This window comes from Ambystoma mexicanum, chromosome 13 (assembly GCF_040938575.1).
Source record: "Ambystoma mexicanum isolate Mex_15411 chromosome 13, UKY_AmexF1_1, whole genome shotgun sequence".
Taxonomy (NCBI): Eukaryota; Metazoa; Chordata; class Amphibia; order Caudata; family Ambystomatidae; genus Ambystoma; species Ambystoma mexicanum.
Window position 1 is genome coordinate 613,833,581 of NC_090938.1, and position 25,587 is coordinate 613,859,167.

At 48.8% G+C, this 25,587-nt stretch overlaps 1 protein-coding gene across 2 annotated transcripts in view; it reads left to right on the top strand.

Annotated features, from left to right (window-relative positions):
- Window positions 1-25,587, top strand: part of LOC138521553 (zinc finger protein 385C-like) — a 1,557,348-nt gene that overhangs the window by 1,520,893 nt on the left and 10,868 nt on the right. For both annotated transcript variants that reach the window (XM_069634485.1, XM_069634487.1), the window contains 3 exons: window positions 2,710-3,054; window positions 3,825-4,012; window positions 24,387-24,485. In XM_069634485.1, coding sequence (XP_069490586.1) covers window positions 2,710-3,054; window positions 3,825-4,012; window positions 24,387-24,485 — 632 coding nt within the window. The remainder of the gene's footprint in view (window positions 1-2,709; window positions 3,055-3,824; window positions 4,013-24,386; window positions 24,486-25,587) is intronic.

Here is a 25,587-nt window from a genome sequence, read left to right on the forward strand (position 1 = left end):
TCTGTGAGTTGTCAAATGATGGGGAGTTCGGGGTGGGGAGTGACAGTGTGGCTAGGCAGTCTGTAAACTCTAGTCAATTACCATAAGCAACAGCTAAGAGAACTTAGTTTCAGAGAAAGGATTACTTGAAATTTGGGGCAGCAGTCACCCATTTTGCCTTGCTTAGCATACTGGTTGGCAGACTGAGAGGTGCCTCAAAGGTCACTCTACCTTGCTCAGTGGCCTGTTGGCAATTCTGCTCCTCAGAGCAGGGCCCGTCTTGGCCAGGCCAATACAAGCATTTGTCAGGCATTGGTCAGGGTAGGGGCTGAAATCCCTGCTCATTTCGCCCAAAGCTCTACCTTGCTGTCTCCCTCAAGCCCCAAACTCTTCTTAGACAGTATGCAGTGCAAATTTCCCCTCCACTGCTACCAACAGACACACACTCGCCAGGTTTTCACCTGGCACCAGGCCCTGGGTATCAGCAATGCTGCAGGGGATTTTTTATGTTGCAAGGCGGAGCAGGATGGATGGATGGATGGATGGATGGATGGATGGATGGATGTGGGAATTTCTCAATAATGTGCTCACTTTGATGTAAAAAAGGGTACAGGGAGGTGAAACAGCTGCAGGATTATAAAGAGCAGTGTGTTGGTAGTGATAGACAGGGGCTATGGGGCTGTGGCATCTGATGGGCTGTCCAAAAAGATGAGTGTCTCCTTCGTCGCTGACATTGGGGAAACAATAACCATATTCAAACGTGTTATGTCAAACGGAACAAAATTCAATTTAATGTACGAGTGTTAAAAGTGCAGAAAATTAGAAAAGAGAACCCAGAAAGAGACCAAACCGATCAAAAGCACAAAATAATTAGGTATAGATTTCTTTACAAAAATATTTTCATTTGATTATTGTTTCTTGTGCCACAGCTAAAATGATGGGAGAATGGCAGAGGTGTAGCCTGGATTGTCTAACAAGTGGGGCCTGAAACGCATGTAGTTGGGCACAACGCAGTGACATTAACATCTGTAAATGCCTACACAGCAAAGTGGACATTTACAGAATTTTGGTGGCCCTGGCACGCCGCTCAGGCCCTACCCGGTCTACACCTCTGGAGCAGGGCAAGGACAGCCATACTTTATTCAAGCAGATTATAAAGGGCTATCCTTCCCAGTGTATGGAAAGGTGGTTGGGGATTATCATGTGCACAAGGCATGAGCTCTTGCCCACAGGGAGTCTCCTGGAGCCAGGGAAGGTTCCACCTTATCCATTAACAGCTATTTCTCTACAGAAGAGCTGGGAGGGGGGAGGAGCTGCTAGGCTGTCTCCCTGGAGTGCTTGGGGTGGTGACCGAATTGTACTCTTACATTTACAACTGTAGTACAAGTTGGAAAGATGTCTTGGGGGAAATGTCAGACAGCAGCAGAACAACACCATACTCCTCCTAAACTGGACGGTTGCTATGTGTGCCCTCTGTGATCACAAAAGCAATGGGTCATTGCCCTCACCCCCTTCGGTCTCATGCTAAGACTGCTAAGAAATGTAAGGATGGGATGTGCAACACAGACAAGAAGCTTGCAGCACACTGAAAAGCAGGCTAAGTGCGTTTGTGTGGATAGGCTCAGGCATTTTGTAAGGGCCTAGGCCACTGTGTAAGCTGGGTCTAAGGTTGTAGAATGCTGCTGAAATAGCTCCCTCAGCCTACCCTGACCTGTGTATAGGCATGCACGTGCACATACAGCGATTTGTGAGGCACGGGCATAAGATTGTGGCGATGCTTGGGAAGTGCCTCTTCCTGATTTCTAGCTGCTTCGATCATGTAACTTCAAGGTTTGTGTTGCATAGGGCCTGCAAGTGTAATGTTTAAGCAGTCTTCTGAGATTAAAAGCCTCAACTTTGCATGTTAATGAGCTCCTGTTTGAATTAAAATAAGACAGATGTGTGCCCTTGCACCTGTTCCTTGCGCTTATCTCCTGTTAAAAATAAGCTGTAACAATGGAAAAAGTTGTGGCTTTTGTATGGGTACCATGTAACGTAAGTGGTCTTGTATGGACCCCATCTGCCACTATTGGTGGCCTTGCTGCGCTTGGCTCTAAATGAGCAATCCTATCCTAACTGAAACCAGGTATTTATTGGAAAGGATATTAATTTCAAGCTATTTATATGCAGCTAGTGTTGGTATCTAATCATAGCATCGAATGCCAAAGCATGGAATGCCTTACCATCTAAAAAAAAGCGTTGAAAAAAAAATTGAATGCAATTCTTTTTAAGGTAAAGGGTTTATTTTATTTGTATTGGGTTTTTAAAGGTTAAAAAAGAGGAGTTGGGAGGACCCCCCCACCCCATTAAAAAAAAAAAAAAAAAGAAAAAAATGCATTTGATGTTTCTTTTTTAAAATGCTTTTTTTTCTACGCCTTTTTTTAGATGGTAAGGCATTGAATAGTTCGGCATTCGATGCAATGACTGTAAACCGCTAGTGTTTGATATTAGGACAGTTCGCCACAGCTGTTAGATGGAAACCGGTGTATGGCCCAGAAGGACAAACACACAAGTCTTGAAAACTACAATGTAGTAGGATCATGGCTGAGATCTGTGAGGTCATTATTGGACATGGAGTTTGGGGGTGGCACAGGGTAGTTTGGACAGCATGGGGGTTCATAATAATGTTGAATATCTCCATTTTTTTAAAGAAATCAACTGATTGGTTGCATTTGTGCTTACCTGTTGCAGTCCAACAGAACGATGTTCTGCGGCAGAAGGAAACGGAGCCCGACTGCTGTTCACTCATGCTGACACCGAGCTCTGAGGAATCCTCTTCGGCTGGGATCTGCGGTAGTGTATCCTCTCTGGAGTCGCCACCGGTTTCTGAATCTTCCGAGTGCGCTTTGGACATTTCTGGGGTGGTTGCTATTCTGGCGCCAGACGAAGGGGGAGTTGCCATGAGCGACTCAAGTGCAAGCATCACCTCTGCTCCAGACACTGAAAAAGAAGTCAAGAGAAGCAAGCAGCATCTCCACTGTCCAACTTGCAAAGTGACCGTCAACTCCGCGTCGCAGCTAGAGGCTCACAACACTGGTAAGTCTACTCATTTCTCATTCTTGGCCTTTCTTATGTTATCTTAATCTCAAAATTGCTCTTTTTAGAGAAAGGAAGTTTCCTGAAAGGCTGAAGTGAAGTGTGAACTACCAGCAGTTCAACTTTCTTTGGTAAAACTTAGCAACGGCTAGAATCCATCACCTGAAAGGGCAAACTGAAAACACTACTAAGCATGCACAGATCCATTCATAGCTTAAAAGACAGTTGACTGAACTTCCGGCTGTAGGGCAGGGTCATTAGGAGACGAGACATTGGTTGCCACCAGTTTCCACACCATCAAACCACCTTGACGCAGGGTTGCTAGGGCTGTTGTGGAAGGGATGTACGAGTCCCCCTTTCGATCTCTGTCTCGTATCACTCCACCTGCTTACCTGCAAGTCTCGCTTCTATTGCTCTGGTCGCCATCCTTGGCCTTGTGCACCCTATCCTTGCTTAGCTCCAGGTCGCGCCTGTGCCAAACACTTCCCATTCCTGTCACTGTGTGCTCTGGCCCATGCCCATCCACTTCCTTGTTTCTCTGGTCTCGCTCTCTGCACAGACTGTGGAACTGCCCTCTGGCCAGGACATCCCCCATCCTGCTTAGCTATTCCATGCCCAGCGTCCACAGATGCAAATGAGGGCTGAGAGAATGATTGGACTTTTTTGTAACAAAATCTGCATGCAGCCTCTTATAATAACCTCTCACCTTGTTCTGTTTATTATATTTGGCAAATATCACCGATTTTTAAATTCTGTGTTTGTTGTTTTAGGTGCTAAGCATAAGTCCATGTTGGAGGGCCACAATACTCAAGTGAAGAGAAGCAGAGGCAAGATTCTGTCCAGGACGGTGCACAAATCGAAGCGGATTGGCAACAAGGGCAGCATCGGCATACAGAACAAAGCCTTTAACTGTAACATGTGTGAGATATTCGTCAACTCGGAGACACAACTTAAACAGGTAATGCCAGATTATTCTGTTGCTAGTTGGGCAACAGGTTCTCCATCATGGGGATCCTGATTAGCAATCATAAAAAGAGACTATCTCAACACATGAGTGGGACCCCAAACACACGTAATCCCCCTCCCTAGACTCAAGCAAAACTGATAAGTGGATGTGAGCTCGATTGAGGAGGAAGATTGGCAGGAGGCCCTGATGTCGCCATGTGAAATCGGCATTCCAGCATGCTTACGACTGATCCAACTAAAATCCTCCACAGGGTATATTACACACAGGACTTCCTGTGTAAGTGGTGTAGAGCTACGTCCCCTGGTTGCTTGCGCTGTCACACACAACATGGCACATTCTTTCATACTCGTTGGGGCTGCTCGAGTAATCATATGCTCTTAAATAGGTAGCATATCTTGCAGCAGATCGGAGATGCAGAGTAACTCTTACACCAAAAAATCAAACTAACTCAGGAAGAAGGCCATCGTTTTGCTGTTTTTTGTCTAAAACAGGGAGTTACAACGGACGTCGCACAGCATAATCTCACTTGAAGCTTTTCATAAAAAATTACATTTATAAATGTGTCATACGTGACATCGCACTACGCGCCAAACAAGAAAACCTATGCAGGGTTATTATAGGCTTGAAGGGAACATCGAAGTATACTTTCTATAAGGGATCGGGTTGTGATTGGGTCTCTACAGTCAGGTGGACAATTTATGCCCACCCCTAGTGCAAGTCATCTTCAACAGTTATTTTACACACAGCGCATCATTGGCTATCAAAATATAAGGCTCTTCATTATATGGCCTTCTATAATTGGTTGGCATGCTTGTGCCCTTGCAGAACATTTGGCTCACTAGCAGCACGTAAGCTGGTACCCCAGGTGTCAGTGGGTGGATTTCGACTGTCTCCCCACCCAATTAGCCCAACATATCATCATCCATGTCTTCTGCCATGGGGATTGCCTTTGAACTTGGCCTTGCAAAGTATCCTCGCTCCTGGGAATATAGGTGTGTGAGCATACGCTATTTTAAGTCTAGAGCTGCATGCCCAGCTTCTACTTCCAAACATAGCCCACGTGACAGGAGACAGCAACTCGGCACATTTTATAGCATTTCATTATATTAAATGAATAAAACTTGCCACTCAGTGTTCTTTCTTTGCACCTTAACAAGGGATGACTCTGCTTCTCACGTTCACTGTTCAAGGATAGATAACCAGTTCTTGGCTGCTCCAGCCTTTGACACCAGGCCAGACAGCCTTTCTCAGTCCTTCCTCGATTCCAGCTGCTTTCTTGCTGTGACACAACTTTCATCCATCTTCTCCAAGGGCTTAAGCTTACTAAAATTATGACACTGAAGCCAAGATTCTATATAATGGCGGCACCACCTGCATTCTATTCACTACATATAGACAGCTTCTAAGATTACTTAGTCTACTTGCCTTGCTGAATCTGTACAGTTATTAAACGGCTTGCATTTTCTGCAGTGGTCTTCACACATGCAATCTTCACTTCGCGTATGAAAGTTTACTTGATTCTTAACTTCATCATCAGATTCCATAAAGTCTATACATCCTCTTCTTCAGCCACTCTTTTCAGTGCATCACGCTCATCTCTTGTGACGTCACCTACTTCTCTTTCTTTCATCTTCATATTCCTTCAGGGACCTCTTCCAAGAGATTGTCATCTCTACGGGGATACATCAGATAGGGTTTTCTTAGTGGATACTGTGGTGAAGTAAGGTTCTGGAGACTCCAGGTAAGTTTGCTGATACTTTATTGTCCAAGTCCTGCACCTTCACCAAAACATTAGGATTGTAGGGGGCACGAAGAACAAGACAGGAAGAAGAAACACTGGGCTTGCCCCAGACCCCACTCACACTCTCTCTAACTGATGAGCCCAACCGTCAGCCGTGGAACACAACAACTCTCACGTTCCACAAATGATGACACCATCGCATTCCACACTCCCAGCTTGAGAGGCCAGGGATAATTGTCCTAAAGTGTTCATTGCTCTAAGGGCATTGCCAACATTTTCACTTCCATGCAAATCAATCCCTTCGAATGGATTGTGTCATCCCACATGTTCCTCATCTTTAGATATGTTCCCTTTTAGGTTTTTGCTGCTTTGGAAAAAAAATCGGCAGAGGGTACTGTTGGCTTCAATTCCGTTTCTCTGCGATAGCCAACGCTTCGAGAATTACAGCACGCTTCGGTTTCCTCAGAAACTGCAACATTGCGAAGAAATGGCCTCGTCATCTGCTTCATCGATACCGAAGACAGGGTTTAAAAGGTGCCATGACTGCAGCGCCAAGATGTCTATCACAGATCCCCATCGGGTGTGTCTGTGGTGCCTTGGTGTCGAGCACAGGAAGGTAGACTGTGAGCCTTACCAGTTTGTGACCAGTAAGCAATTAAAGGAGCATAAGGGGGAGTTAGCAGTGAGTAGGCCCCCTACAAAATTACCCTCGATTACGCTGTTGGAAAGGGAGCTCGTATGACGAATCGAGAGGCGACTCCTCTGAGGAAACGGTTAAAAAAACGCTCCTGTTCTAGGAGCAGTTCGCACCATTCCTCATCTTGATCAAAAAAGTTGAAGAAAAGGCACCATAGGTCTCCTTCACGTCCTCTGATCCCTTGCCTGAGAGGAAACTAGCCTGCCCAAGTAAGTCAGCGACTCATGCCGAATGGGAGGTCTTCAGGCAAAGAAATGCTGGACATTTTCGAAAAAGTGACCCTGGCCCCCTCAAAAGAGAAAACGAGAAGCCATGCTCCTGTTGCACCATCAAAATCTGACAAGGAAAGAGCTAAGGCCAAATCCTGCATGCCCTCAAGCCCGGCAGAAAAAGCTGAGACCCCTCGAGAACCGCCGAGGTCTCAACTAGACGACCAACCACCGAAGACTATCGAGTCTGATAACAAGCCCCCTGAGGGCTCCATCGATGCCAAAATTGCTGAAGCCATCGACGTCATCCGCATCAAAGTCATCAACGCCATTACTGATGAAACCTTAGATTGCTTTGAAGGAGGTTGAGAAAACCTACAAACCACTCTCAAGGAAGGATTTGTTCAAGTCCTTATCCTCCCTTTACGAGGAGCATGAACCATTCGACCAGGATACTCCTCCATTTGGTTTAGAATTTGGAACACCCAAAATTTCTGAGGCCCTCATTTCGGAGGAGCCAAGAATAAAAGACCTTTATGAGAACCTACAGTCAGCAGGTGGCATAGACACATTGCTAGAGCTGGAATTTTGCAATCCAGACCCGGCAGAAGATGCAGATGCTTCATACAGAAACCTATGTCCATGGTGATAGACTTTTCGGGATGGGACCGGCCTGCTCCTCCATTTGAACAGGACAACCGGTATCAGTTAATAATATTGCCATATATATGGTCGCCGTAAATAACAAAACGGCCATTTTTCGGTGATATTTTTGCATGGCGAGATTTTTGTGGCAACATTATTACATGGAACCGGACAACCTTACTGATATTCTTGATAAGGGACCTCGGAAGGACCCTGTATTACCTTTTCATATTGCCCTGCAGAAAAGGGTTAAGGCAAATTGGGAGGCATCGGAAACAAGTCAGTCCGTCAATAAAAACCCTCACCAAAAGGTACAGGCCCAAAAGTAGTGATCCAAACTACTTGTCTAAACACCAAACACCAGAGAATGTAATAGTTCAGGCAACAACATCAACATCAAAGCAGGCTGCTTATCCAACCATGCCACCATATGTTAAGCGTTTCGACGCAATGGCGAAAAAGAGATTTTCTGACGGAAGCATGGTGCTAAAGTTAGCTAATGCCACTTGCGCTCTAGCACAATTCTCGTTCACTTTGTGGGACTGCATAACCATGGTGGCTGAACACGCTCCCGAGGGGGAAGAGAGATGGCTTCCTGAACATTGTAAGAGCGAGAAAGGATGCCATGTGTGTCTCTTCAGTCAGGCTTGGACTCTACAGACAGCATCAGCACAGCCATGGCGGCGAACACAGTGATATGCAGATTTGCGTGGTTGAGGAAGTCAGGATTTGCACTGGATGCGTCACATGCCCTTTGATGGCAATCAGCTGTTTGGCAGCAAGGCTGACGAGAGCCTGGAGAAGCTGCAGACCTCAAAGGCGGCAGTGAAACACACAACCGTCACACCCCAGTGGACTCACTTGGAGGGGTAGGTCCTTTCATTACTCCTCCGCCTTTGGTAAAGCGAGATGACTGGAAGGTTAAAGGGACTAAAGAAAATTCCCTTGTGGTGGACATGGGAGAGGTGCCAAGACCGCCCCAGCAACAGCTACTTTACCCACAGCCGCTGGTTCAGCCGCCTCAGACCCTCTTTGAGGCCTTAACCTACAAAACCCCAGTGGGAGGCAGACTCTCGCAGCATCTGAAAGAATGTCGGGGTATAACCCCACCTGCATGGGCATTGGAAACAATAGCTGAGGGTTACTGCCTCTCCTTTTTAAGAAGGCCTCAGGATAATCCACCGGGGAGCCACTTGTTCAGAATTCTGGATCCGTTTTTTGCAGGAAATGTTGAGCGTGCTAGAGAAAGGTGCTATAGAACCAGTACCTGTGACGGAGAGGAACAAAGGATGGTACTCTCCTTATTTGATTATCTCCAAGAAGGATGGAGGATTGAGACCCATCTTGGACTTGAGACGCTTGAACAAGTTCCTTAGGAAGGACAAGTTCAAGATGGTTACTATTTCTCAGATACTTCAGGCCCTCCACTCCAGGATAGGATGGTGTAATTGGAGCTTCAGGATACTTTCTCCAGCATTGGTATCTTTCATGGATTCACATGCTTAGAATATTCCCTGTCGTCAGGCTTGGAACCCTCAGTTGTCCCAGCCTGACGACGGGGAATATTCTAAGCATGTGAATCCATGAAAGATACCAATGCTGGAGAAATAGAGTTACAGGTAAGAAACTATTCCCTTCATGTGCCTATCCATCACAAGCACAGAAAAGTACCTGAGGTTCACCGTTGGCTGTTCTCATGATTTCGAGTTGTGCCATTTGGGCTGACCTCCGCCCTGAGGGTTTTCACTAAGTTGAAGGCAGTGGTGGCAGCGAGTTTCAGCAGAGAGGGGAGAATTCACATCTACTTCTACCTGGACGATTCGCTGATCGGGGGAACCGTTCCCCCAAACAGGTCTTGGAACATCTCAGCGTAACCTGCCACTCTCTTCACAGACAGGACTTCTCCCTCAATTTCAAGAAGTCCCACATGATACCATTTCAAATGCTCCAATTCATGGGAGCAGTCCTGGATGCATCCTTGGGAAAAGCCTCACCACCTGAGGTGAGGGCTCAAAACCTTCTGCACATGGTCACCAAATTCCAGAGTGCCCAGCATCTTACGGCCTTCGACTTTTCTTTTTTGGGAAAATGGAATGTTATTGTTTTTAAAGACAGCAAAGAAAGGTACAAACAAATTATGAGGGATTAAGCGTCCAACCTCATATTTCAGAAATTGATTCTTTCAGCTGTTCCCAACCCCCACCAACACCCCCCTCCTCGCCCCTCCCTTAACTCCCCCCGCCTCCCTCCTCAATACAACCTCTCCAGTCCTGCTGAATGTCCAGCCCGTCATTCACTTACTTGGCCCCTCGGGGCCTGGTATGGTTGCAAAACCCCCCACATGTTCATGTTTCTCCTCTGCTCTCAGCCGGTGCCGATCCACTTCCCATTGAACGATCACATTTCACCCCACATTAGCCAAAATTAGCATGGAATTGCAGCCATTTCCTCTCAATATCCCCACTGCCCCCATGAATTGCTGCTGTGATCTTTTCCATTATGTAAATGTCTTTTGCCATACCAGACCACTCTTTCAGGCTTGGAAATTTCTCTTTTGCAATATCTGGCTAGGCGTGCCCCCACCACCAATAACGGAAAGTGAGACATATGGGGCAAGGGTTGCCACTGGCTGTCTTGATTTTCCAAACCAAATAATACTAACCCCAACTCCCTTCCCCCCTTGATCCATCCCAGGACTTTGGTCCAGTACACCTGAACCATAGGGCATTTCCACCACGTATGCCCATAATCAGCCTTGACCCCGCAGCCATGCCAGCACATAGGACTCGCTGTGGAAAACATCTTGGAGAACTGCACCAGGTCATATTGCCACCAATGTAACAACTGCACTCCGTGTAGTTTATACTGATAGGCTAGTGGTGTTTTGAAGGCCCTCCTACACATTAGGTGCCATACGTGTCTGTCCACTGCAAAGCTGAGGTCCCTGTCCCGTTTCTGCCAGAGCCCCTCCACAGAACCCCCCAGGGTTTCCACCAGCACTTTATAAAGCAATGATATAAGTCCCAGCATTTCCGAGTGACCATTCCACCGGGATGAGGTCTCTTTGGATCTGGTCTCTCCATTTATCCACAGTGAAAACCCCCTTCAACCTCAGGTATAGTAGGACCAGGAGCCTCCCAATCCCCAAGCTTGCTTCCAATTCCTGTATCCCAATAGGTTTCCCCTTCATCCACAACTGACCAACACTGGCCAGTCCTGCCTCCACATCTCTCCTACCATCCTCAAACCATTCTTTTTTTCTGGTTCAGGTATCCCGTCCCTCACAGGTGGAGCACAGATGTGACTCATTGGTGAGGGCCATGTGGTGACCGTCCCCCCTTTGGCCCCCTTACCCAAACCTCCCAATAAATCCCCACCAAGCACTTATGTTTCCTAATTTACTTTGGGAGCAATCCTCTCGGGACCCAAAGCCACTCTCCCACTGTAGCAGGCTGCAGTGGGAATTCTAAAAAGACCCATTGTTTGTCCCGGTCCTCCCTCAGGTCTGGGACCATTGCCCGCATTTGTGCTGCTGTGTAATACAGACTCAGGTCTGGGAACCCCACCCCTCCTTCCTCTTTCGGCAATATCAATGTTGCGTATCCCACCCTCGGTTTCCTGTCCTGCCATAGAAACCGTGACACCCTGGATTTAGTAGTAGGGCCTCCGGGGCCCTTGTTGGTAACATCTGCAAAAAATACAACACTCTGGGCAACAGGTTCTTTTTGAGGGCATTGTCTACCCATCCACGAGATTTGTCCCTTCTCCCCAATCTCAACATTTCGCTAATTAATTTACTGAAGAGGGGTTGGCAATTAGCCTCTCCCAGGCCTAACGATGGTGACTCCCAGGTAGTGCATGTTATCCAATTAAATTTCCAACCCCAGGGGTCACAGGTCCTCCACATCTCTCTGACCAACCTCAGCAAAGGGGAAAATGACAGACGTCCCCTTATTAACCCTGAATCCCGCGTATCTCCCATATTGCTTGATGATCCCCAACGCTGCAGTGGTCGAGCTCGTCAGATTGACCATGTGTAACAGAACATCACCTGCTAAAATCCCACTTTGAATTCCCTCCCCCCTACCCTAATCCCTTCCACCCGTGGGGACTGCCTCAACTGCTTTCTGCAAGCGGCTCCATTGACAGTGCAAAGAGGAGAGGCGCACTGTCTTGTACCCCTGTTCAGATTAACGGATCTAGACAGTCTGCCATTAGCCGCAACCTTCACCACTGGAGACACGTGCAACGTCCGAATCCCCCTCAACATTTTCTCTCCTAAGCCATACTTCCTTAACACCCCATAGAGAAAGTCCCAATTCACACGGCCGAATGCTTTTTCGGGATCCAGTGCCACCAAAACCGGGTTGCCCACCCCCTTTACTGCCGCCTCCGTTAAGTGCAGCGTCTTTCGCAAAGTGTCTGCCTCCTGCCTTCCCCGAATAAACCCCACCTGATCAGAGTGCACCTTCCATCCTTGTTGTCTACATTCAATAGGGGTATGGGGCGGTATGATTTACAGCTCCTGGGGTCCTTTCCCGCCTTGGGTATAACCGTTAGCAATGCCTTCCCAAACGAGGGGGATACCTTCCCTGTGGACAAGATATTGTTAAACAATCTCGCCATGTGTCGAACCAAGCTTCCAGATAATGTTTTGTAAAATCTGGTGATTATATCCATCTTCCCCCGGAGCCTTCCCCACTCCCCACTCTCAACCCGCCAATTGCTCAGAGTACCTTCTCTGAAGTGATCAGGGTCTCCATGACGTCCCTTTCACTTTCACCCAAAAGCGGCAGGGATGCCTCATTTAGATACCCATCAAGTTTTTCCTTACCTACATTCCCTTCATCCCCATATAACTGCTTGTAGAACCGGGCAAATACTTCAGGACTTCCCCTGTGTTGGAATGCTGGAGCCCTTCCAAGTCCTCAATGCAGCTACCTACTGATCTGCTCTTTGTCCCTGAAGTTTCGATGCTAGCATGGCGTCGGCCTTGTCCCCCTAATATCGCTGCTTCAATGATTGCAGACCTTAGACCACCCTCCCCACCTCTATTTCCTTCAGTTCCTGTCGTTTCTCCCTAGACAATTCTAATAAACCCTCACTAATACTTCCTCCCTCCAGCCCTCCCACCTCCAGCACTCAGATCTCCTCCCTCCGTTTCTCTGTCTGGTGCGCCCTGATTCTCTTCTTAGTCGTACCCTCCCGTATCAGGAAGCCCCGCCATGTGGCCTTGGCAGCGTCCCAAGTTCAACTTCACCAGTATCATTCAGGCAAAAATATTCATCTATCGCAACCCTAATTTCTTCCACAAAAATTGCATCTTTCAACAGCATATCATTGCATCACCAGAGGGATTTGCATGTTTCAAGGCCCGAAGCGAGACCAACCAACTAACCGGGGTGAGACCACTCATAACCACCCTTTGTCCAAGTGGCTGACGCATAAACCAGTAATGAATCCTCATTCTAGACCCATGGGATTGTGAGAAATAATTATAGCACCTTTCAACCGGGTGACCCTCCCGCCATACATCGACCAATCCCTGATCACTCATATAGTCCAGAAGACCCCCCACCCTTCCTGTGTCCTGCCACCCCCCTCGTACCTTTCGCTGCTACTATGGTCCATGCACCGGTCTGCCCACATGTTAAAATCCCCTCCGAGCAATAGCAGTCCCACCGTCGGAGGAACTGGGATTGCCCCATTTTGGGGCAGTATATCGTGGCTAGGGTCACCTGCACTACTCCAATATCCCTGAGACCACCAGGACCCTCCCATCTGCCCGCTTCCATACCCGTAGATTGGCCAACCTGATTCTCCTGCTGAGGAGGATGCCCACACCACCCTTCTTGACTTGCCCAGTAGACTTGCTCAATCTGAGATCCTGGGAGACGCCTTTCTTCGCCTCTGGTCAACCTGGCCTACTGGACCACCATCGCATCCGGCCCCCTATTACGACATTCCCTCCCCAACAGTGATCGCTTGGTGGGTGAATTTAGTCCCTAACATTTAGGGTCCCCATCTTCAACTCATCGGCCCAGCCCCCACGCTCAACCTGCGCCATGAAAGTTGTAAATCCGCCCCCCCCCCCCCCCCGGCCTAGGCCTACACAAGATCTGTCTCTGGACAATTCACCAGGTCTTCCTGAACCTCCCTCAAGCCCTCCCATTACCCCCCTCCCCGAATGCCCACCCCCCTCTATTTCCCCTGGAAAAGACCCCCCCCCCACCATGACGCCCACCATGTGAGGGGCCACCAAGGGCGACTAACAGCCTTGCCAACTGTTCTACCTAACCCTCTCCTCCTCCCCCCATTAACCCCTCAATGTTTCTTGGCCAAGCTAGGCCTGTGCCCGTGTCCAACACTACATCTCTCAGCCAGAAGTTACACGGTTTCTCTTGTGGAAGGGTGTTGAGGTTCTTGAATTTCCTCCCTCCTAGCATCCTCTCCTTGGCCCATAGGGGCCCCTTCATGGCCTAGCTCCTCTGTCAATCCAGCAGCAGCTCCATCCTGATTCTCATTCAAAACCCCCGTCTTTTAGGACCTGTAAAAGCGTCTGTGCTTCCTAGCCACTGGTGACCTGATAGTCTGCAAGACGGAAGGGGGTGGAAGGTGCATATTTCGAGACGGATTTGCATCTCACAATGGCGAGTGTTTGTCCATTCACTTTCAACCTTCCGGTTTGCCGCTTTGGATAAAATTGTTTAATTTAGGCTTTTGATGTTCATTTCTTACAGTCCAATGGGCTTCTATTTTAATGCTGGATGACCCCTAAGATTCATCATCCACTTGAATTCTCCCACCCATGCAGAGTGGCCTCCTTAACGCATCAGCACATAGGACTCTCCTAGTCTTGGTGAGCAGATTTTCTGTGATTATGTTCAGTACACGCTCCTCCAGCAGTATTCTCTACCCCCCCTCCCTTTTCACTGACTATCTGGCCATCCTTCGTTTTGGTTGTCTGTGGCTTTGGATATAACTGAATTCTATTTTTTGTACCTTTGACCCCCAATAGCGGTTCTTTTTTCAATACAATTGTTGATACACTGTTGATGTCATTGTACTGGCAGCACTGAATTGTATGATGATGAACATCAAATTGATTATGAGATTGATTATGGAATTAGTTTTAGAGCAACAATTTCTCCAGCATTGGATCTTTCATGGATTCACATGCTTTGAATATTCCCCGTCGTCAGGCTGGGAATCCCCGGTACATTATATAGACCCTTTCCCGTAGGAAAACTTTTTCGACGCTTATGCGTCCTATCCACCTCGTTTTGTATCATGCGTGCCCGTGCCGTCAGGACGTCATGATATAAATACAGGCCCCGCCCCCGCGCTCCCTCAGATTTCAACCGTCTTTCAAAGCAGTGGGATCTTCGTGTTACTACTAGTGATAACTAGATTGTTTTTTTGTCTGTTTCGCGTAAGCGAAGTTCAAATCTGGAGAATTATGTCTGGAAAGGCGTTATTTCGCCCATGTGCAACCTGTGGCCTCAAAAAGGTTTATGAAGGAGACGGCCACATGGACTGTATCTACTGTCTCCACCCGCACCACACGGCGGATACATGTGAGATATGCCAGGGTTTCTCCCAAAAAACCCTTAAGGACCGTAAAAGAAGGCTGGTCGACTGGCTTAATGACGGAGCGGGTGCCTACCCGGCTTCGGAAGTTGGCTCCACGGCCTCCAGGAGCAAGTCGGAGCCTCCATCGAAGAAGGTGCGGCCAGCAGAAATTCGCCCTGAGGACAAGCATAAGGGGAAACATGCTGGATCCTCCTCATCTCATAAAAAGCCCTCCTCCTCCTCATCATCTAAGACGGAGAGGCTGGCGCTGTCTAAATCCTCCTCAGGGGACCGTCCCAGGTCTTCCGTGAGTCGAGAAGCTTCAGCCGGGAAGTCGGCATCAAAATCGACAACGAAGTCTAAAGGCTCGACGACGACGACTTCCTCGTCGACCTCGGTGTCATTGACGATGCCTATTACCGTTCAAGCAGCAGCGGTTGGGATTCCTTCGTCGACGGAAACTCAGTCTATGGCTTGGCTGCCTGAGGTCTATGACCCGATCCCCCCTGAGGTCTTACTGCAGCCAGACACGGCCTGCTCGGCGGAAGGGGAAGGTGACATGGTTCTGCAGCCATTGGATTTAGGCTTACGGCCTTCCACGTCGACGACGACGGCGACGAGTGCGAGCGGGGGTATGGTACCTATATCATCCACGTTGCTGAACCCCCAGACAGTTTTGTCTCTGGATGTGCTTAATACTCTTCAGAAGCTACTACAGCGGCTGGATACCCAGTTCCCTCAACCTGGGACGTCATCGTCACTTCTGTCTGTACCTTCCGTCGACGAGCAAACTTGTACGGCTCGCTCGTCGACGAATCACCCATCGGCTCCCCAGGCGGTAAAAGATCGTCCTCGAGCTCAGGAGGAGGGTGAGTTGTCGGAGTCCGACTCTATACATGATGACTCTGGGTCAGACATCTCCCTGTCACCGTCGAGGGACCCGACATGGAATTCGGATGTAGAATTGGAGTCTACGAGGAGCCAGACACAGCCATCTCCCCCTGATGATGTGGGAGCCTTCCATGCAATGATGGGGAAAGCGTGTTCCGAATTCGGCTTGATTCCTGAGGAGCAGAGGAAAGACTGTTTCCTTTTTGACCATATGGGTCAAAGGAGAAAATCGGTATTTGCCATCCCAATCCTTGACCACGTGTGGCAAGAAGGTCTCAAAACGATGCGCCATCCGTTCTCGGAACCAGCCATAAAGGGACGGATCGAGAAAAAGTTTAAAGCTCCGGAGTCCACTCCAAAATGTCTAACATCACAGCCTTTGTCTGACTCGGTGGTGTCGGCGGCAGCAGCTAGGAAGGCCAGGGTCCAGCAAAAATGTTCAACGCCACCGGAAAGCGAGGCTAGGAGGCAGGACGCATTTGGAAAGAAGGTGCTCTCGGTCGGAGCGACGACAGTAAGAGCAGCCAATTCCTTAGCGATCGTGTCACGATATGATAGGGAAATGTGGCACAAATTAGCCCCTATCCTAGAACACCTGCCAGACGAACACCGAAAAGCAGCTATGTTACTGGTGCGGGACGGCGAGGAGGCCTCGAACCACGCTATTAATATCGCAGTGGACCTAGCAGAGTCTGGTTTCAAACAAATCAACCATGGAGTAGTGCTTCGTCGACAAGCGTGGCTCAAATGTACTACTTTCCGTCCTGAAGTACAGTACAAAGTCCTGGACATGCCATGCGAAGGGGAGCACCTGTTTGGCGAAAAGGTTGATGAAGCGCTGAAAGGGATGAAAGAAGACACGGATACTGCTAGGTCCCTCGGCGCCCTTCAAACGGGTAGAAATTTTCGCTCTTTTCGCCCTTTCAGAGGTGCTTCTGGAAACTCCCGCTTTGGAGCCTCGAGGGACCGTGGATTTAACAGGCCCTCGTACTCTTCACAAGGGTTCAGACGAGCGTCCCAGTCGGCACGTGGAAGCAGGGACTATCAAGCCTCCAGGCGGCGAGGCTCAGGTCCGTCGTCAACGAAGAACAAGCAAACCAGCAACCAATGACGGCCTTCGGAACGTCCTGGGGGGTCGAGTCTCTCATCACTTCGACCGATGGAAATGCATCACCAAAGATCGATGGGTCCTAGACACGATTCGCATGGGTCATGCGCTGCAATTCAAAGACAAGCCTCCGCGTCTTCCTCCTTTATTCTCGACACAGCCCCACCTCCAAATCCTACGACAAGAGGCGGAGCTTATGTTGCGAAAAGGGGCGGTAGAGAGAGTTCCTGTGGCACAGGAAGGCCAAGGAGTTTATTCCAGGTTCTTTGTTGTCAAAAAGCCAAACGGCAAATGGAGGCCCATTCTCGACCTGAGGGTACTCAACAAGTGGCTAAAGAGCCAAAAATTCAAAATGCTAAAACTCCAAGAGGTTATCAGATCGGTGCAACCCATGGACTATCTCTCTTCACTAGACCTTCAGGATGCTTATTTTCACATCCCAATACGCCCACGACACAGGAGATATTTAAGATTCGTCGTCGGGAGAAAGCATTTTCAGTTCAAGGTCCTCCCGTTCGGGCTCAAGTCCTCCCCCAGGACGTTCACCAAGTGCTTGGCCCCTATAGCGGCCCATTTAAGGAAGGATGGTCATCATGTCTATCCATATCTAGACGACTGGCTAATCAGAGGGTCATCCAAGGAACAAACACGAGACAGTCTACGAGCCACAATGTCCATCTTACAGGAACTGGGCTTCGCAATAAACTTCAACAAGTCCTCAGTAGAGCCTTCGAGGACCTTGGTCTTTCTAGGAGCGGAGTTTCATACGCACACAAGCCTGGTGAAACCATCCAGCGAAAGAATTCAGAAACTTCAAAACAAGGCGTCGGAATGGAGCGGCGGTACCAGAGTCTCTGTGCGCAAGTACATGTCCCTGCTAGGGACCATGTCGTCCTGCATTCCGTTAATAAACAACTGCCGTCTGTTTATGAGGCCTTGCCAGGAATTTCTAGCGGACCGTTGGGCACAGAGCAGAGGTCGCTGGTCCGACAGACTGGTCGTCGACGAACAACTAGTTCAAGCACTCGGCTGGTGGAAAGTGTCTACTCACCTAACGAGAGGGATGCCTCTACTGGAACCAGAGTTCCAAAAGACGGTGGTGACGGATGCATCGCTGAGCGGATGGGGAGCTCATCTGGATATGTTACAGGTACAAGGCCAGTGGTCTTTGCAGGAGTCCTCCCTGCATATCAACCTGCTAGAACTGAGAGCAGTGCGATGGGCTCTGAAGTCTTTTCTTCCGCAACTGAGGGACTCGGTGGTGCGTGTCATGACGGACAACACCACTACGATGTTCTACTTGAGGAAACAAGGAGGGACACGTTCCAGGTCCCTATCGACAGAGGCACAGAAAATCTGGCATTGGGCCCTTCAACACAACATACAAATCTTAGCATTTCACCTACCAGGAGTGAAAAACGTGGAAGCCGATGCCCTCAGCAGAGAAATGAACGAAGTTCACGAATGGGTGCTGAACGACCAACAACTTCAACAAGTATTCAAGGAATGGGGACACCCTTCCATAGACCTGTTTGCAACGAAGAACAACAAGAAATGCCATCAGTACGCAAGCAGATGGCCTCAGCAGGGCTCACTGGGGGATGCGTTCTCATTCCCATGGACGAACAAATTCCTGTACGCATTTCCTCCTTTTCCCCTTGTCAGGAGGACGTTGCAATGGATCCTCAGGTACCCATGTCGGGTAATTCTGGTGGCCCCATACTGGGCCAGACAAGTGTGGTTTTCAGACCTACTACACTTAGCGGCGGCGGAACCGATGAGATTCCAGAAGACCCCCGACCTTCTGTCTCGACAGGAGGGTGTCGTTTGGCATCACGACCCGGACAGCCTCAAGTTGACGGCCTGGCTCCTGACTTCGCCGAATTTGGTCGGCTAACGATTCCGGAGGACTGTCGACGTATCCTGCAAGCGGCAAGAGCACCTTCCACAAACGCCTCATACGCGTACAAATGGAAAAGGTTCTGTCAATGGTGTGAGGATCAACCAGGTTTGGCCCCGCAATCGATTAGGCCGGAACAGCTCCTTCCATACTTGCTGTTATTAGCTCAAATGGGCCTGTCGGTGTCGTCAATAAAAGTACACCTAGCAGCCATTTCCAGGTTTACTCGTCGACGGCACTCGGCACCATTGTTCAGCGACCGCCTGATTAAGCACTTCCTTAAAGGCCTCTTTCGGAGTTTCCCTCCAGAGAAGAAATTTCCACCGGAGTGGAGCCTCAATCTGATCTTAACGTCTCTTATGAAACCTCCGTTTGAGCCAATGTCATCATCGTCTCTGAAGTTTCTGTCGTGGAAATTGGCCTTCCTGGTGGCCATCACTTCAGCCCGACGTATCTCAGAAGTTCAGGCTCTAATGGTGGACCCACCATACTTACGATTTTTCAAGACCAAGGTAGTCCTAGCCACTAACCCACAGTTCATACCAAAAGCTCCTTCGGTGTTTCATAAACACTCTTCTATCGTGTTGCCTACGTTTTTTCCGGAGCCATGCTCGGGAGCGGAGCGCATGCTACACACATTGGATGTAAAAAGGGCTCTCAAGTTTTATCTTCATCGTACGCAACCGTTCAGAGAAACGAGACAGCTGTTTGTGGCCTATGGGTTGGGTGCTAGAGGAAAAGCCATTTCAAAGCAAGGACTTTCAAGATGGGTGTCATCTACCATCTCGTACTGCCATTCCAAGGCAGGGAAGCCTCTTCTACGACGGCCAAGAGCTCATTCAACTAGAGCAGCGGCATCGTCGACGGCACTGTGGGCCGGAGTCCCTCTAGGGGACATCTGCATGGCGGCTACCTGGGCGACTACACACACCTTTACCCGCCATTACTGCCTGTCGCAGCAACATGCCGAAGACACCCGGATGGGACAGGCGGTGCTTCGACACCTATTCCAGTAAGGTAAGCCCCGGCTGCGGGGTGGCATCCTGTGGAATTTATGACTGTATGTGGTCCGTTTTTTCCCTATGTAAACTATTACTGATGTATACATAATCTTAGGGAACGGCCTTTTGCGAAGAATGTATAGGGGTTTGCATGCACACCTCCTCTTGGGGGTAGTACTGCTATGTAATCTATTCAAAGCATGTGAATCCATGAAAGATCCAATGCTGGAGAAGGGAATAGTTTCTTACCTGTAACTCCATTTCTCCAGCATTGGTATCTTTCATGGATTCACATGCGCCCACCTGCCTCCCCTGATCATGCAAACCGGTTCCCCCACTACTTTGGGGGCCGAAATCTGAGGGAGCGCGGGGGCGGGGCCTGTATTTATATCATGACGTCCTGACGGCACGGGCACGCATGATACAAAACGAGGTGGATAGGACGCATAAGCGTCGAAAAAGTTTTCCTACGGGAAAGGGTCTATATAATGTACCGGGGATTCCCAGCCTGACGACGGGGAATATTCAAAGCATGTGAATCCATGAAAGATACCAATGCTGGAGAAATGGAGTTACAGGTAAGAAACTATTCCCATCCTGATTGTACTTCTCTTTTCTCTACATTATTTATACCTAATTCTGGTACATGATCTTTGGCTCATGAAGAAGAGAATATACTTCTCGAAACGCGTAAGCCGTCCTCAATGAACTGAACTTTCTCTGGCTTCTGCGTTTTGGAATAAACAATATTTGTTTTTGTACATTGGATTGCATCATCATCTTTAGTTGAAATTGTCTCTTCCATTGAAACTGATTAAATGTATCTTTTCACTAGTACCTCATTGAATGAATATTAAGGTGTCATTTTGATGCACTATTACGGTGTGCAGGGGACGGGAGGGTTCCATTCTCGACCTCATAGTCTGCCTCACTTCTCTCAAAGTACAATGCCAAGGGGAGTGACCAACGATATGTGATGCCCTTCTTCATCAGTCACTGGGTCAGGGGCTGACAGTCTCTCCGCCGGGACAGGGTGCGGCCCGACAGGTCCTGAAACACCTTGACTGCGTCTCCTTCAAACTGGATGCTCCCCCGTCAATTTGCCTTCGAAGACTTCCATTTTCTCCCTGTATCTGAGGAAGCGAACCACGTTGGACCTCGGTCCTCTCCCACATCCGCCTCCTCCTCTGTGCTCTTTCCAGTTGAACTTCTTTCCCCCGCTCCAGCGTGAAAAGTTGGTTAATCAGGCCTTGTACATTCCACCCAACGTCCGCTGCAATTTCATCCTTCTGTTCTGTCACCCCTAGCATACGCAGGTTTTTTCTGCGCTCACTGTTTTGGAGGTCATCCAATTTCAGGAGCATGTCTTCCTCCCTGGATTCGAGGTCCGTTAATCTCACCTTGTATTTCATGTCCAGCAGGTCCACCTGTACATGGTAATTTTCCATACCCTCCATCTTATCTTCCAGTTTGTCCATCCTCGTCTTGAGGTCGCAAATGGAAGCCTGTATGTCCATTCTAATTGCCCTGATTTCCGTAAAAATGTCCTTCAAGTCATCTCTGGCCAGGGCCGGGGCCAGCGTGCACCCCCCCTAAACCCCCACCATCTTATCTTGCATGCTTGGGGGCTCCCCCAAATTCTTCCCTGAGCCTCTCTGAAAGCGCTGTAATGTCACAATCTCTGGCAGCGCACTCCCCTTTAACCGGACTGTGCCTGCTGCTCTCTCCAGTGTGGGTTGGGGCCCGGGTGGCATCACTCCCACGGGTCGACTCTCCACTTGCCACCAGTAAGTTTGTGCGGGCCCACCACACCCCTCCACTTCCCACATACCATTGTGGGGGTCAGCCCTCCTTGGTAGACGCAGAACGTCTATGTCCCCTTCGACCAGCAACTGCCGGGGGTGCAGCACCCACCTCCCTGACAGCTTGCCACTGCCTCCCTGTTCCTGGGATGGCACAGGGTGTTTTGCGTCCTCGCTGGAGCACAGGGCCTCTACCCTTTCTATGTGGCCTGTCTGCCTCCAGCTACCCCCTCGGGGTCCCAGTCGCGTAGTGCAAGGAAGCCTCACCGGCATCCAAACTTCCAGTGCGGGGCTCGGGGTACGTTACCAGCCCGCTGTCAATCAGACCGATGTTCTGAGTTTCTGTGATCTTATAGAAACCACAGCTTCTTTACAGCAGCCGGACTGCCCTTAAGTGTTTCAATCTGAAAGTGGACAAGCCCAGTCAATGCCGTCTTCCTCATTAGGGCAGTGTTGCGGGCAGCGGCCTGGTCCCTCAAGTCGAGCTGGCTGGCTGATCCCGATGGGGAGGCAGGGAGCCTCACTGCTGTCTGCCTTTCCAGCGTGGGCTCGGGACAGGGCCTGGATTCACAGCTGGCTGCATAGGTTATTGCAACCTGCTATCACCCGGCTCACCTTCAATCCTGACTCCGGGATCCTCATCAACTGCAGGGATACACTGCGGCTTTCTGGGGACCCGATCCTCAATGTGGGCCTAATGCTGCACCCCTGATCACTGCTGCCGGCGCAGGCTCTGAGCTCCTCCTCTTCACCTCATTCCCAGCAGTTGCACCAGGGTTCCGCTGCTCCAGACAGCACAGGCACTTCCTCAGCTGGGGGGGGGTATGTGCTTACAGCTCTTACAGCTCTATGAAAACGGCATACGGTGGAGCTCCGTCTCTACATGGTTATCTTGGTCTATGCCCCCTATTGGTCTGCCTTCTACTTTTTGAGGTTGCTCGGCCTCCTGGATCCTGCATTTCTCTGGTGCCAGAGGCTTACCTGAGAATGAAATCCCTCCAGTGGGCTGTCAGGACACAGTGGTCTCAATTCTCAGGCAACATGTCGGACCTTCTTCAGATTCCAAACAGCATCGCACAGGATCTCCTCTGGTGGGCCTGCGAGGACAATATTCTGAAGGGAGAACCTTTTTGGCAACCATGGCCGGAGATAACAATGGTTACGGCTCCCTCACTCATGGGTTGGAGAGCCCACGCCATTGATCTGACAGTCAGCGGTCGTTGGTCTCCCACAGAGTCCAAACTACCCATCAACCTTTTGGAGCCGAGGGCAATCAGACTTGCGCTGAAGGCCTTTCTGCCCTCTGTACAGGGAAAGAATGGTCTGATAATGATGGACAATAGTGGCCAGGTACTACCTCAACAGAACAGGAGAGGTGGTGTAGGGTCACTACCACTGGACAGAGAGGGAATGCAGCTCTGGTTCTGAGCAATTCAAGAAGGAATCTCCCTATCTGCAGTTCACCTGTCTGGAGAGGAAGACACGGCGGCGGATGCTCTCAGCAGGCAGAGCACAGTCATCCACGAGTGGAAGCTAGCTCAGGAAGTTCTTCAAGAGATATTCACCCTTTGGGGAACCTCTCAAGTAGATCTGTTTGTGACCCGTGTCAACTGGAAGTGCCAGCTGTTCTGCTCCAGGGAATTTCCCCCAAGAGGAGCTCTAGGTGGGCGTGTGATCATAGTTCTGAATGCATTTCCTCCAGTCACCGTCATTCCACAAGTCATCTGGAGGTTGAGCAAGTTTGGGAAATCCATGGTCCTAGTGCTCCAGATTGGGACAGGAGGACATAGTAACCAGACCTCTGGACATGACTATCAGCCCTCCAATGAGTCTTCCACAAAGAGAGGATCCGGTTCTCCATCCAGAGGTCAAGACACTCAACCTTTACGCAAGGCTTCTGAGAGGTTGAGATAAAAGGATTGGGACCTTCTGAATGACGTGATGGAGATTTTGCTTTTGGACAGAAAGCCAGCAACAAAATCCTTGTATGGGTGCCATTGGAACAAATTCTGCAGCTGGTGCAGAGAAAAGACTGTGGACCCTTTTCACTGCAATACACCTGTGGTGTTGTCTCTCTTATTACACTTGGGAAATCTGGGGCTCCCGATTGGAACTATCAAAGGGTACTTAGCTGCGCTTTCGATCTTCGAGCACACATCGTTAGAGGTGTCATTTTTCAAGATGCTGTTGGTTATACCATTTCTAAAAGGGCTAGCTAAAGTGGTCCCTCCTTCACCATTCAACCATAAGATTTCCAGAGGCTTTACTGATTAAGTAAATCGTATATCATGATAATTATCAGCATACCACCACTTTCCATCAATACAGGAAAAAACTGTATCTAAACATTCCACAGATTGGATCAAGTCATTTCTTTATTATAAAAAAATAGAATGATGCTTTGTAAAAATGGGCCTCAATCTGTATGGGAATTCGTGTGGGTGGACTGTCTTATCATTTCAGGTCTATCAATTCATTTTTATTAGATTAGATTGCAGTAGGGGACCTTAATTAATCCATCCCACTTTTCGAACCCCTACTCCACCACACCACAGTATGGCTGCCATGATACTTTACACATCTCGCCATGAGTCTACACATCCTGTAAGAGATTTCGGAACTTCTCAGTGCAGGACTTCCTGTGTGAGGTATAAGAATTACAACGCTCTACAAAATTCAAACCTAAAATTCCATATTTGTTACATCACTCCCACAATGAAATGTACCAGTGGTGTTGTTATTGATGTACTTTTTGTTGGATGGGCAATTTTTTATGTGTTTTTGTTTTCTTTTTTCCAGCACATGAATAGTAGGCGGCACAAAGACAGACTTGCTGGGAAACCCCCAAAACCTAAATACACTCCCTTCAGCAAACTACAGAAGAATGCAGCTTTAGCTGTAAGTAGGAGCAGGTCCATTAGTATTGCACATTTACTGCATATCGTGTATTTGACCATCTTCTTAAGAGTGATTTCCTGTCTTTTAAACACTATGCTATGCTGGTCTCCCAGGTTGCGTGCTTTATTTCACCGATTTACAGGAGCTACGAAGAATCTCTTAGCACTGTCATCTTGCTTGTTTGTTAGCTGTTGATTGTTCGATGTTCTGCTCTGTAATTGGCGTAGTGTTAGCTTTTGCACTTTGTCTACATGCATGTCGTCCATCCAACAGCTCCCCGATTGTTCTCTGGGTTGCATACACTCTGCACCCCCTGCATTTGCCCTTGGCCTGAAAGTGTAGAAGTGAGTAGTAGGGAGCAAGCAAATCACATTTGGCACTGAATGTCTACAGACAAAATCATTTGAAAAGACTGTGGGGCTCATTATGGGTTCCCTGGTATCGTGCCTGTAGTTCTGGGTATCCCGCCAGAACTACTATTCTGTCTCTGCCACCCAATATCCTGGTGCTACTGGAATACTATGGGCACCGGAGACGCTAGTAACTCCCCATTCCATGGAGTCCTGCTGGACTCCATGGGATGGGGTTGCACGAATCACTGGCACTGTTGGAAACCGTGCCATTGATTCAGGCATGTATCTGCAGGTAGGGACATGACCTGCCGTAGTTCAGAGCCCCTACGGCAGACTTGGAGTTGGCCGGGCTGGAAAGGTGCAGTATATGTTGTTACTGGCACCTTATTACCGGACCAGCCAACTCGTCATGAGGGCCTGTGACTTAAAAGAAACAAATGGGACATTTTATTGCAGACCTGATAGTAAAGAAAAATGGAAACCAAGTACTTTTTTCAAATTAATTTTTATTTGTGGATCAACTGTATTGCTGCAACTTAAAAAAACAAAAAAAACTCCCCCCTCTTATGGTGCAGCTCTGCCAGAATGCCTCTCGCTAGCATGTGGTCACTTAAAAACCCTAACTACAGATTTCCAATGCAGCAGGGCGACAAGTCAGATGGCCAATGTTTAATAACTGAAAGAACGGCTTTCACACATGGTAATATTGGACATGAACCTAAAAAAAATTAGACGATCATCAACATACA